We start from the raw sequence: 13,945 nt of genomic DNA, 5'->3' as shown, positions 1-13,945 counted from the left end.
TTATACATGTAGGATGAACGAGACCCTCGAGTGTCTTCGTTATTTTTGTTAAAGAAGCATACAGAAGTTGATCACAATTACATTGTGGTAAGAGATGGAAAAAAGCTAAATGGAAGAATTTCTACTGCGAGAGCTACCTTGCATGGTTGCACCGATGTTATTAACAAAATTGTATGTTATGCTGGTTAATTCATATCGAGGGTTAATAAATTATAGAGCTTCTCTACCGCTTCAACCTCTGTGTTACTCGTCTGGCCAATGAAACGTATATTCTACTTGCTCGCTTATACGTCGACCGTCGCTACTGGTAAGGAGAATACGTCAGTATGAGGTCAGACTAGTTGTACGCGTAAATTAATACATAACTAGTTAAATAGTACAGATTAATACGTAATTCTACAAGTGGAATATCGATAGAAATAGAAAGATAATTTCAATTAACTGTACTATCCATTGACTTTTAAGAAACAACGAGATTTTCCAGTTGACGAATCATTACCGTTTGAAAACTCATACATCACATGGCTCAATTAACCAACTACCCGATAGATTAATAGACTTAATAACGCAAACTTCCAAGAGTCTAACGTCGAGGCAAAGTTCCAACATAGAGTCACGCTTAATTTACATCGTCGTAGTCTTCTGGGGTAACGCAAACGTCCTTCCACTGCTCCCATGAGACGTTTGATTAGGTCACAGTAGCTTCATCGTGAAATCATGGGCAGCGGTTAGTCGGAAGACAAGCACGAGCATAAAGCTGCGAGAAGTCCAAGATCGGAATGGATTCCAGGAAAACGGAAGATTAAAGAGGCAATCCGAACGAGCTGTGAGCTCGAATGCTGTTCTCGGTCTTTCGCTCTGTCTGTTTCTTACTTTAAAATGGAAGGAAATATTTTCGGTGTTTGTACAGGTCGAACGGTAATACATCGCTCCTTTTCGTGTCTTTTATCCATTTTGAATTATCGCGCTTTCAAAATGTAATTTTGTTGCTTATGTAAATGTAAAATTGTTGTCCTACGCGTTTGATTGGCAAATTTGATTTAAAGCAATTTGTCGTCGTTCTTCGAAATTTATGCGCGTCAGCAATCTGATGATTTTAACTAGTTCATTGTGTAATCGCGATGCGCTCATAAGACTGGTAGTTGTCCATACGTCAAGAGGGAGAGAGGCAGGAACTTCAATTTAACGAGTTTCGTTCTCGGGTCACGGTTAATAGCGATTTAGTGCGTTTAGCTGCCACGCTATGGCCAACTGTGGACGTACAAAGCGAAATTTTAATTAAACGGAAGTCGAGTCGCGTGCACGCCCGTGAAAGGCCATCTCGCTTAATAAGTTTCAGTGTCGTGACTGAAACTCGAAACGCGAGCCTAATCAATGCGTCGTCCGTGCATTTAGAAACGTTAGGAAAAAATATCGTTGGCTAATTCGAATAGAAATTCAGCATAGAAGAGGCAAAAGAGAGGAAACTGTAAATTTCTAGTAAAAAGTCGAAATGTAACGAATTCAAATCTGACAACTGGACAATTTGCAAACTGACAAAATGAAAATCGAATATCGTGTAATTGTAAATATGATTTATAAAAATGATATAATGAAATATTAAGTATAATTTAATATGTTTGACGTGATAGGAAAACTTTTGGGCCAAAATGGAATTCTTTTCATCGAAGAAGTCGCATACTTTTCTCAATAAACTGTATGGACTGCATTTCTTGTTATAATTTTTGTTATTGTCTGTTATTTAGTAAACTGCAGTACAATCCGTTCTATGAAATTCATTAAATGACCGAACAGTTAAATTTCTACGATTGTAATAATACATAGTAGCAGTTACCAATCTTATCTATTTATCTGACCATATACTGTGTATACTCTGGCTGACTATACACTGACCTGCACCACTTGTTAACTGAGATTAAGCCAACCCCTTAACCTCTTGGCATATTATATCAATAAAATTAGTACATGATAAATAATAATAAAGTAATAATAATAATAATAATAATAAATACACTAAATATTTGACAAGGAACAAATGTTTCTCTGTATGTTGGTACTCTGAAAGTATCATCAATAATAACGTTGATTCGCACACGCGTTCTCAGGTCACTTCTTTGCAAATAAAACCCCTAAAAAAATCTAAAAACGGGAATTAAGATAACAACGCACGCTGGAACTACCACGTCGAAGAACAAGCCGAAAGTCATTGACCCGAGCGTTACTTTAAACTCGAAAATTAAGCTTCTTTGCCGGTAAATTGAGTATCTTGAAGAAGCCACGCTTAGGTAAACCACATTAACGAAATTCACTTGGGACTCATTCAACAAGCTACAACGTATTTAACGGAACAAAGCTAAACGGTTCATCCGTTAAACGATCCGACTGTATGGGTGCCAGGAGACGAGACGGTAGATTCTCCAGCAATATGCTAATTCGCTGTTCGTTTCTTCGGCGTGTCTTCGAAATGTATGCACATGCATATACCGATCTGCAGCCCATCCACGAGCTTCTAGTAGATCCAGGCGACATTTAAGTCGGCAGGCAGCTGTAAATCCCATTTGCTTGCGCTCTGAATTAACAGGATTTGCATCGCGACCCAGACATTCTGTCGAACGCACAGATAGAATTGGCTGTGTCTCCGCGTGATTCACGCTGCTTTCCAATTAAAATTATTGAATCGGATTAAAATAATTAATCGTCGAACAGCTGGGCCGACAGGAATTTTTGTTTCGTTGTCATCGAGTCGTCCTCGAAAGGAAAACGTGATAATGAACGACGCGGTCGTTAATCTGCGTAATTTTTGAGCGGAAATTTTCTTTCGAACAAACTTTATATATTATATATTAAATGAAAGAACCGCTGTTTCTAAGAATTATCTGGATAGCGTGGTAATTATTCAAGGGGTAAGATAGTTTGAAAAGATAGTATGAGACGTTCGTTCGAATCTTTAAGCGTTTAGATCTTGAAATTTCTAAATCTCTCAGTCTTCGGGTTTGCGCGTATTTGATTCTCTTATCGTAGAATTTCCACGTTTATTTCTTTCTCCTAATTGATTGTGAGTAATATTAATAAAAATCATAGTGGGCGAAAGTGGGCAAAAAAGAATTCCCTCGTCAAAAAAAAGAGTTCTCTCGTCGATAATGGTTATCCGTAGCTGAAAATAATTTCCGGCGTCGATATCGAATACCGTTTTGAGCAGCATTTGCCGCAGGTTTCGAACGTTACACGTACATGCCACCAACGAACGAAATAATTTTGTTTCAGCGTCTGGGCAGCATTCGTGGCGAGGATATACCGTATATCTTCGGGTTGCCACTGGTGGCTGGAGGAGCTTTCTTTCCCCGGAATTATTCCCGACAGGATCAGGGCGTCGCCGAGGCAGTTCTCACGTTTTTCACGAATTTCGCGAAAACCGGCAATCCGAACGAGCCACACAAAATCGAATCGGTGGATTATGGGACACCGAAGGAGAAAACGCGATACCGTGGTCTCACATGGGAACAATACGAAACGGGTACTCAACAGTATCTCACAATTGGTGAGTTTATTCCTGCTACGTATCTTTTCTTTTCCTCCTATCCGCTTCTTTTTTCATTTATTTAAATACTTGCGCCGTGTATATACTATATGTCGTATGTAATTAGAGAATAATATCGGTGACTAATCGTTTCAGCGATGAAACCGAAAATGAAGAGCCACTACCGTGGCCATAAAATGGCGGTTTGGCTAAATCTGATACCACAACTGCATCGACCCGGAGACGACGATGTCTCAATGCGGCATCATCATTTTCGAGAAAGAGGTGACCACTTTTATGCAGGTAAGAAACTAAAAACTTCTTCTTCAAATAATTTAAATTAAAAAAAAAATACATTTTGTTTTCGATTCGCGCGAAATATATACTATCTACCAACTAAGTTAATATTATTAACTAGCACTTTGTATAAAAAGATTAGGAACGAAAAACTTCAATTATACTGGCACGAATACCTGTATCTATCTTACGCTTGCCATATTACATTTTGTACTGAAATTATATCTATGTATTATAAAAAAAATTCAGTTATGTAATCATTACAATTAAAAGAAACCTGTCCCTATCATACACGATGTAAGTAACGTTTAATTCACCCAATGAATAGAGTAATTAGAATGCAAGTGTTGAATCTTTCAGGACCAGTTCGAGACGAGTGGTACACTCCTCTGCCGCTTGTAGCGACAACCAAGATGAGCGCCTCGTCGACAACAGCGTGCAGCACATCTACAGGTGACGACAGTATTACCGAAGACATTACTCCTATTCTGGACGATTCGGAAGACGACGCTGAACTTTTACAAAGATTAGCTTCTCGTCATTACTACAGTACTACTACAGCCCTAGCAATCACCGTAGGAATCGGTTGCATGTTATTGGTGCTCAATATGCTGATATTCGCCGGCATTTACTATCAGAGGGATCGTGACAAAAAGAGAGCCACAATGGACTGCACGCCAAACGGGCAAGAATCACTACCGATGACTACCAGGTCGTCTATGAAAGCTCCAGAAAGTCCTAGGCCAGCGCAAGAACCTCCACCATCGTATACTACCCTTGCAAGAAGCCCTTCGATCCAGGAACATCAACAAATTGCTCAGAGTCAATCGACAGATGTCGATGAACAGCCTAAAAGTGAACAGAAACTTAGCCACGGGACCAGCAACGCCATCCACAAGGATCCCATTCCTCCGAAACCTCCCACGAGAACGACCAGCTCCTTGAGTACTACTAGTGGCACCAATACTATTAAAAAACGTGTGCAAATACAAGAGATATCCGTATAGCATTAGGGGTTGCCCCAAGAGGGCAACATGAAAACCAAGAAGGTGACTTTCATAGATTTTGCGGCGACTGGCGAGTCTAAGTTTTGAAAAAGTTTACAGGGATATGGATTAACAAGTGTCTGGTTATGACACGTAGCACAGGTTGACAAAGAAAATTATCTGTTTGAGTTGCAGTGAGATATCGATGAAGAGTGAAGACTATTGGTGTTACTTTCGACAATTGTTGGAGGAAACTCTAAAGAACAATGAGTTCTAAAGCGACATTCAATTGTATGTTAAGTACTCTCTAATTATTCCGATGTATAAACAGCGATAACTGCCATATGTCACTGAAAAGACAAAGTGCTTTAAAGGAAGACTTAGCAGACTACGAGTGTTCCTCTATCATGCACGTAAGACTTTATGAACATTTTGAGTGTATTTCTTTGCAGGATACGGTGTGTTTCTTCTATGGAATGCTATCAAAGTTGTATTACAAAGCGATTCGAAATGAGTTCATCAAATTTCAACTAATTAATTTCTCGTCAAGAAATACTTAACTTGACTACAAGAACAGTATTGTTAACTAAGAATGAAACATTTACGAAATCAAGTGTCTAGGAAGCTGGTTTCGATTTTCTGCAAATATACTGTCGAATAATTAAAATCTAACAGATATATCTTTTCTTTTTATTTGTTCTTTATTTTACACTTAAAAAGCAAAGTAAATTCTAAACTATGATATTTATCTCGTATATTGAAATAGACGAAAGTTGGAAAAAGGTCGTATCTCTAAAATTGTTTAATCTGACAGTATATTTGACGAAGAATGGAATCGATGATAAAAATCCATAAGTCAACACTGTAACTGTCACAATCAGTGTTCTTTCAAGTGTTCTTCTCGTAGCTGACATAATGATCATGTAATTAGAGTAACTCGTGGTATAACTGACGCTGGGCTCATGAAAAATTTCTATTTGCGTTTGTCTATACAACTTAAAAGTGGTTTCGTGTCTTTCCTACTCCAGGTATTGGAAACCGTGCACAAAATCGCACAGAGATAATAAATTAAATAACGTCTGTGTAACACGATCCGTAGAAAATTGTATGAGAGAATGTTCGTCTGAAATGATTTCTAAAATTTAAATGATGATAATTGTACTTCGTAGTGTCACTGTGATCAATATCAATATTTTTTAAAAATCAAAAACAAAATTTATAGATAAAAATCATTATGTTAGTTTCATTTGTCGTTGAAAATTATTCGTCTTTGTTTATTAAAGGACAGGAATTATTATTTATTTCTGTTTTTTATTTGTACTATGAATATACATATTCTACTTTATTATGTAGCATATAAATAGTATAAAGCGCAAGTTGAAGAACTCTGTCAATTTTGCGTTGCCTCCTCGTTATCTTGATATCATCCCTCGTTATTTAAAATAATTTAAGGAGAAAAAGAGAAACAAAACCTAAAAAAATGTATATTTAAGCACTCGATACTGAAAGAGATCAGTTCTCGTATTCGCATTAGAATCTCATGCGAATGTTGTGTGAAAGTTCTGGGTTAAAGTAAACAAAAGGAAATTACATGTTTAATGGTTCAATTTGAGTGGAACTCGCACTGCACTTGCGGAATTATCGATGGTTCTCTAGTGACAACATGTGCTCAAAACGTAATCATAAAGTGGAACACAATTTCCTTTAAATTAAATATTATCTACACCTCTTCGACCAAGTAATCTAAGGCGAGATTACGCCCACGTTTATGCAAATATCATTCGTCTTTATAGGATTTTTTAAGCTGAATCTGATGTCTGTGTTATACATACATTAAGAATTAACGAAGAAATTGGACTTATAAAGCTCGGTGTAAATTATAATGTTATAAAGGGATTTATCTTTTTTTCAGATACTTTGTCTCTATACTATTTGCATAATTTTAATTACTGTACGTTATATTACGCATGTTTTAACATTATTTCTTAACTAAATTAAAAGCAAAGCTTACTTCATCATAATTTTCGTACAAACAGATACTCATGGTCATGATTCTTCCATTAGTTGATAAAATTAAATGTTGTACTGTACTAGTATATATGTACATACATTTCATTTTAAAGATACTATTAATTTTTTATAAATTTGTTCCCTGACATACTTCGTAATCCAGACTGATTATCAAAAACATATTACATAATACAATCATTCTACTAAGAGACAAGTTTTTCTCCGGAAGAAGAAAAGCATCACGAATAACAGCAAACGACATTTCAATCGTCATGTAAAAAGATAAAAACACCTGTTTAATATAGTCGAATTTATCTAATCGATTGTACGCATTTTCTGAGGCACATGAAGTAATGAAAGCGTATTGGTATGATTAAGGACATAACGTTGTACTTTAGATAGCAATCATACTATGCACGGTGTCGCGTAATTGTACTGTCGATTTCGATTATTTTCAATACACCGTTTCACAAAGAAAAGATTAGAAAAGGAATACTCATCAAGTATTGTTTGCGAATGGTATGAATCATCAGCACATTATGACTATTCGTTAAGCTGTGTGAACGGGATTATTGAACAAATAACAGTGAAATTTAAGTAGCAGAATAGACGAAACATCTTTGTAAATTTCACTGTAAAACAATAAAATGCTGATTTCTAAATACATTTCCATCTCCAAATATAATTACTCATATCCTTATAAGCTAACAGTGTATTAAGTTACACGTGGGACTATGAAATAATGTACAATTTACAAATATAAACGGTGTTGTACTTTTATCTTTTTAAATAATACACACTGCTCGAAGCATAACAAAAGAATATGCGCTTAAAATAGTTTTGTCTGCCTTGAATATATAGTAGTGTAACATCTATCTTTTCTTATTTTATACAATAATATAATAAAACTATGATTAATATACATGTTTAGTTGAATAATTATACAAGTTTTGGTTTCTCCAAGATAAATAATATTTCTGAATTATTCAACTGAATTATTCCCTCTTTTAGCAGGCACCACATCACTGTTCTCACTCATATGTCTTTTACTTGCTACTCGTGTGTTACGGCCTGCAACATAATTTTCACAAATTTTACATATGCTTCATTTTGATGACATGTAAATTTTGTAATCATGAAATGTTCAGTGACATTTGTAAGTTTAACTCATTGAAATCCAAAAAACTGATCTCTCAGTATTAGCATGGCAAAGCATCATTACGGAGCAAGAATAGTACTATTTAAAAAAAAGCTATTTATATACACCATTCTACTGACCTTTTTTGCCTCTCTTTCCTTTAAAATTCCTTTGCCTAGAATTTGCCATTTGTTGTCTCACTTTCATAAAATATTTTTCTTCTTCTTCACTCTCAAGGACACAACAGGTTACATCTTTACCACGTATAGATATCTTATAAAATAAATGAAAAAAATTTTCACGAAATAAAATATAATATTACGAACTTAAAAATAACAAAAAATAATTTGAAATACTCACTTTACTTTCATGCATTTTGTCAATTACTGTTTTTGCGTCATTTTCTCCCTGCAATCGAGCATATCCCGCTGCATCACCTTTATTAAAGTCAACAAATGCAACATTCGCACCTAATTCACCTAGACATTCTTTAATATCTTCTCTTATACATTCATCAGGTACATTAGTAAAATAAATCACACAACCCTTTGGAAATAGATTTACCTTGTCACCTTCTTTCTCTTTATCATTATATTCTGTTGTCTCCTAAAAAATTGAACATTTTGTTATTATGTTTAATTATGAAAATAAATGTATAAAATAAATTGTATACTAACAAATTCCATATCAACAGATTCACTTTTCTTTGCTTTCATTTCTGATCTTTTTTGTCTCCTACCTTCCCTTTCCTGTGTTTTAGATTGAGTATAGTCAGATCTAAAATCTCAAAGTATTAAATTAAGTATAAAATATTACTAAAACTTTTATAGCAGAGATATATAATCCGATTAACTTACGACCACATCTTAATTAATTCAGTGTCTCCATATTTTACAGATTCCCTAACCATAAAGGCTTTTGCATCCTCTAGAGTTTTGAACTGCACGAAAATGGAACCTTTAAATTGAAGCTTCTTCTCTTTATCCATATACTTCCTCATCTATTAAACAAGAAAATGGTCTGAAGATCTAAGCATTATTTGCAAATTTTTTCCACTCTGATCTGAAAATAATACATCTATTGCACAAGAGTCAGTTACTTACAACGATATTATCGAATGGTTCATAAGCACTGAAAAACGTCTTAAGCTTCTCAATAGTGGTGTCCTGTAAAGGAAATCCTTTTATGTAAACTGTCTTAGCCTCCTGTGCCTTCCTATATTCTTCGTTATATATTGGCAAAGGATGCTTTGGAGAACGACGAATCTTTTTTCTATCTTCAGATATTTCCATAAGTTCACTTGATTTTATGGCTTCTAATATAACATTGATATCTTGACTCATAGAGGCCAACAATTTGAAATTTAACATAATAGTCATAGGAACCCATCCTTCGTCCAATTTTGTTTGCTCAATGAGAAATTTATCTCTTTGCATATTCACATCTCCAAAGTAAAACTAGAAATATCGAAATTTTTATTAATTAAATTGTATTATTGCCATTTATGTTATAAGAAAGCTATGAAAATTAAACTTTTTAATTACGTTGAAGAATATCTACATATATCTATACCTATACATATATTGAATCATGAGATATAAATGAATGGATATCTTATTTCCATAATAATTGGTTAATTAATAAAATATTACCTCGACTTGATTTTTTATTCTTTCTAACAGTTCGCTAGATGGTTCCTCAGATTTTACTTTTGGAGAAAGTTCCTCAGAAACCGGCTTCTCGTCTTTAACCTCGACATTGGCATCATTTATTGTAGTCTCGTCTACAATCTTTGTTTTAATTTCTGTTTGAGTCTCTGTTTGAGGAATTGTCTCTCCTTGCCCGTTCTCCATATTTGTTGTTACTATGAGATACGAGCTTTCAAAATTTATTGAGACCTGAACAAGAAATCAATTTCGTACAGATTCACTTAAGTCGATGGTCAAACGTGGTCTGTTTTCTCGGAAACAGGAAGTAACCGTTAGGAAGGAAAACGGTATTTGCATCAATATGAAATTTGAAAATGGCTGCTTGTTATAATTTCACAGTTTATTGCAACATAAAATTCTCCTCTTTTTATTATTCTTATCTCCGAGTAAAGTAATAAATTGGGTATATTTGATAATTATATAAGTTATATGACAAATAGGAGAAATAATTACAATGTTAACTATTAAAATAAATTTTTTTAATTGCAATATATCATTTTTTGAAATAAAGTAAAAATTAAAAATAAATGTAAAAATAATTTTTCTAAAATATCCAATAATTTATAAACTGGAACCAAAAATAAAAATTTTATCGGAATTAGCGCGATGTTAGCCGCGGTCATATAAACAGGCCTGAACACTCGCTAGGGAAAACCATCTATCCTTTGAGTTGAAAAAATCAAGATACAGGACAAGAAAAGATCCCGTTCTACGAGATAGACAGAGATAAGTAGAGTGTCTCTGATTCTGTCCGAACAATGTAACTTACATTATTGTATTTTTATATTAGCATTAAAATGTGCCTAAATATTTCTTCACACTATTAACAGGGGTAGCAAAGCAAAACGAAACAAAATTATGCAAAACACTTACAATTTCTAATGAAGCCTTACTTGAAAATTAATGTTCCTTTATCCTTACAATTTCTTTTAATTTAGTTTATAACTGATATTCATGCATTTTATTTATATATACTAAACAAATAACGTATAAATTAACTAATATTTAGTTATTAATTATAAATTGTTATTAAATTACATTAATAGTATATTTTAAAAACTGAAAGCATAAAAAATATAAATCAAAAATTTACTTTCGAAAGATTGAAATGATAATTAAAATGATTTTTAATGCGTCTACTTTTAATTACAATAAAATAAAAATATAATCTGTATAATTGACAAACTACTTCTTTTGCATATATAAAATAACCGGATATGCCTTGTTCCGGAAATGTATAATAATTTTAGATCTTTATGTTGGCAAACAGGTAAAAGATAAAAGAATGCAATGAAGTTGGCTGCAATCTTTCAGTACTGCGCTCCCTTCCGGTTCGTTCTTTCGGGGAGAGTGAGTCTTGTTTAGTTTAGCTGTAATTAAATCTTTCTCCATCTTCCAACATGAAGATTTACAAGGATATTTTTACTGGTACGTAAATTTAGAATATCATTAAATAACACGTGTAATGAATATTTTTTCAAACTTTTTCATACACTAAGAAATAAAATATTACGCTTGATTGCAAACGGACTAGCAGTGACGTTTCTATCACGAGGACCAAAATTTTAAGAGTAATAACTATAAAATGTTTCCTGACTACGGTTTTAATTGTGTAAATGTGAAAATATATAGTTAAACATGTTTTTAATGGTTTCTCATATTATAGAAACATTATACTGCTTGAATATTTAATATTCTAATTTATAACCTCTCCATATGTTCGAAATGACTCATTTCATTAGGAAAATGATACATTTGACACTAATTACATATTTTGAGGAAGAGTAGAGATTATTATTTTAAATTAACTCTTTTTTAAACTAACTCTGCTGCAATAAAATGATTATTTTGAAGGTTTGATAATTACTTTATACAAAATTTATAAAGTTAAATTTTACGAAATAATATAAGTTTTATATAATTAATTAATTTTACTATATTAAAGGTCATATTTTTATTTTAAAATTTATATTTCAGGCGATGAAATGTTTTCTGACACCTACAAAATAAAGTTGATTGATAATGTTGTATATGAAGTATATGGCAAGGTACCTAACTTTTTACTCTTATTTTTAAATTGTATTTGGGTAACGTGTATTAAACTTATATAGTTGTCTGAATACTTATTTATATTGTATTCGTTGTATTAATATCTTTACCTAAATTTTTTATAACTAGGTAGTCACTCGTAAATCAGGCGACATTGATATTGCTGGATTCAACCCATCTGCTGAAGAAGCTGATGAAGGAACGGAAGAAACGGTGGAATCCGGTGTAGATGTAGTTATGAATCATCGGCTGCAAGAAACTTTTGCATTTACAGACAAAAAATCCTATACCTTGTACTTGAAGGATTATATGAAGAAGTAATTATTTTTCCTATAGTAGTGTAAACTATTACTTTAGTAATATTAAAGCAATATTAATAACGCAATTTTCATTAGATTGGTAGCAAAATTGGAAGAGGAAGCTCCTGATCAAGTGGAAGTTTTCAAAACAAACACAAATAAAGTAATGAAAGACATATTAAGTCGTTTCAAAGACCTACAATTTTTCACTGGCGAATCTATGGATATTGATGGTATTGTAGCATTAATGGAATATCGCGAGATCGATGGTGAATCTGTGCCTGTACTCATGTTATTCAAGCATGGTCTTGAAGAACAAAAGTTCTAAACAATTTTAGGTATTGAAGAAATTGTGGGAAAAAATATTGTGAGTTTTACATTTACTACTTGTATTTCGTTAATATCGTAATCACTTAATGTACGTGTAACTGTGTTAATAATATTCAAAAATAGACTTAAATACATAAACATGTTAATTCATGCCTATACTTCAGTCATTTGTATTTGGCATTGCACAAACATGTAAAAGAAAGATGGTGATCAGATTCCCGCTGTGGTGCGTTTCCTCGACGTAGCGTCTATTATAGCCATACACTAAAAAACAAAGTTTCGTTACTAAACGCATTAAATACATAGCAAAAGTAAAATTAATTTTCGTACATTTTTCCAGATAAACTCAAAGAAGACTGTACACACGCTGAAAAGCTTGTGAAATTTAGTTAAAAGGAAAACACGATTTTACTTCCAATCTCATTTTATAATGCAGTTAATTTATTCGTTTCAACAACAATCAATGACTCGAAGTCTCACAGGAGTTAATAATTGTACATATGACTTTACTGGAGGGAAGATATACAAGACATCCTTTCGATTGTATTATCTGAGTCTGATTTCCCTGTAGACTTGTAATATTTTCTATCTTTTTTATTGGTCACTTATTAGAGAATTTAATTTATGATTCAAAAATGGAAGATGGGGAAAGAAGTTTGCAGCAATGAAAATATCAAAACATACGTCTAATTATTGTTAACACAAAAAGAAATGTCCTTGGATAACAATTAAATCTGAAACATACTCTGTATAATGTCCATCAAATAAAAAGGTGTTTTCATAAGTACTGCTTACGAGCCGTGTTCTTATTTTGATTATCTAATTGTTTAAATTAACTTTCCGTAATAATACAGGTACATAGTAAAACAAACAATTATTAATTTGCTTCATAAAAATATTATATTTAGACAAGTCAGAATAGACGATTTATCTCTTGGCGCAAGACCATACATTATATTTTTTTACTCAAGGACTGTTATTAGCCATACTGTTTTACAAGTATATTCATAATATGACTTCTTCGCGTTTCTTCCATTAACAACCTCTCTCTCACTATCGCATTCTCTCTTACACTCTTTGTTTTCTATATTTATATAATTTGTGTATCCATCGTTATCGTCATCATATTTATTACGCATATTCTTTTATGAATATATTACTCTCGTTCATTATAAAACAGTTACCGATCCAATATAGAACTCTTCACATTCCAAATACGTTTTCATGTGCCATTACCTGAAAAAGTGTTATGTTAACACATAGAAAAGCGTATTTTAATAATGTAATAATAATTCATATGTATGTACGTATGTACACAGCCGTAAATGTATACATATACATACACGTACGTTTAGTAAATGAACGTTCAATAAGTATATACGAATTAATTATCGCTTCAGAATAAGTCGAAAACTGACATTTACAGCTTAAAGATAGTAAAATTGAACTCCAAAAAATATACGTACATACAATTATATATTTATGTATGTACGCATTCGTCGTTCATAAATATGCACATATAGACATTGCTTTAATTATCGAGCACAACCATAGTGTCATTAGTTACTAAGCACTAAGATGAATTAGTATCTCAATTTCAAACAATGTAT

At 32.9% G+C, this 13,945-nt stretch overlaps 3 protein-coding genes and 1 non-coding gene across 6 annotated transcripts in view; 2 read left to right on the top strand and 2 right to left on the bottom strand.

Moving 5' to 3' along the window:
- Positions 1-6,563, top strand: part of LOC100749777 (neuroligin-4, Y-linked-like) — an 87,665-nt gene extending 81,102 nt beyond the window's left edge. For 2 of the 3 annotated variants that reach the window (XM_024366251.2, XM_003484419.4), the window contains 3 exons: positions 3,265-3,538; positions 3,674-3,820; positions 4,175-4,821. In XM_024366251.2, the coding sequence (XP_024222019.1) occupies positions 3,265-3,538; positions 3,674-3,820; positions 4,175-4,821 (1,068 nt within the window). Of the gene's footprint in view, positions 1-3,264; positions 3,539-3,673; positions 3,821-4,174 lie in introns of all 3 variants that reach the window. The other variant, XM_012391396.3, reaches the window with a different exon arrangement.
- Positions 6,564-7,261: 698 nt separating this feature from the next.
- On the bottom strand, positions 7,262-9,934 carry LOC100749895 (la protein homolog). Its single transcript, XM_003484420.4, has 7 exons — positions 9,601-9,934; positions 9,052-9,405; positions 8,806-8,948; positions 8,626-8,725; positions 8,309-8,554; positions 8,089-8,221; positions 7,262-7,881 (listed from the first exon to the last, which is right to left on the bottom strand). Exons 1-7 carry the CDS (start codon positions 9,799-9,801, stop codon positions 7,793-7,795), a joined length of 1,266 nt encoding a protein of 421 aa, XP_003484468.1. The 5' UTR covers positions 9,802-9,934; the 3' UTR covers positions 7,262-7,792.
- LOC112213745 lies at positions 7,950-8,034 on the bottom strand. The gene has a single exon (XR_002947661.1). It is a non-coding gene; the product is annotated as a small nucleolar RNA U6-53/MBII-28 (small nucleolar RNA).
- A 996-nt stretch (positions 9,935-10,930) lies between the features above and the next one.
- Positions 10,931-13,129, top strand: LOC100750016 (translationally-controlled tumor protein homolog). The gene is made up of 5 exons (XM_003484421.4): positions 10,931-11,085; positions 11,635-11,705; positions 11,836-12,023; positions 12,102-12,372; positions 12,676-13,129. Exons 1-4 carry the CDS (start codon positions 11,058-11,060, stop codon positions 12,331-12,333), a joined length of 519 nt encoding a protein of 172 aa, XP_003484469.1. The 5' UTR covers positions 10,931-11,057; the 3' UTR covers positions 12,334-12,372; positions 12,676-13,129.
- Positions 13,130-13,945: the final 816 nt, after the last annotated feature.

The sequence above is a fragment of the Bombus impatiens genome, unplaced genomic scaffold (genome assembly GCF_000188095.3).
Source record: "Bombus impatiens unplaced genomic scaffold, BIMP_2.2 scf_0010, whole genome shotgun sequence".
Lineage (NCBI taxonomy): Eukaryota > Metazoa > Arthropoda > Insecta > Hymenoptera > Apidae > Bombus > Bombus impatiens.
The sequence above is the reverse complement of the archived record's forward strand: the minus strand, read 5'-3'. Positions and strand labels throughout refer to the sequence as shown.

Excerpts from the sequence above, each read along its gene's own strand:
- LOC100750016 (XM_003484421.4), top strand. The coding sequence starts at position 11,058 with ATGAAGATTTACAAGGATATTTTTACTG. Across the intron at positions 11,086-11,634 it reads TTACAAGGATATTTTTACTG|GCGATGAAATGTTTTCTGAC; the intron begins GTACGTAAATTT and ends TTTATATTTCAG. Across the intron at positions 11,706-11,835 it reads TATATGAAGTATATGGCAAG|GTAGTCACTCGTAAATCAGG; the intron begins GTACCTAACTTT and ends TTTTATAACTAG.
- LOC100749895 (XM_003484420.4), bottom strand. The coding sequence starts at position 9,801 with ATGGAGAACGGGCAAGGAGAGACAATTCCTCAAACAGAGACTCAAACA. Across the intron at positions 8,949-9,051 it reads AACCATTCGATAATATCGTT|ATGAGGAAGTATATGGATAA; the intron begins GTAAGTAACTGA and ends CTTGTTTAATAG. Across the intron at positions 7,882-8,088 it reads AGGAAAGAGAGGCAAAAAAG|GCCGTAACACACGAGTAGCA; the intron begins GTCAGTAGAATG and ends ATTATGTTGCAG.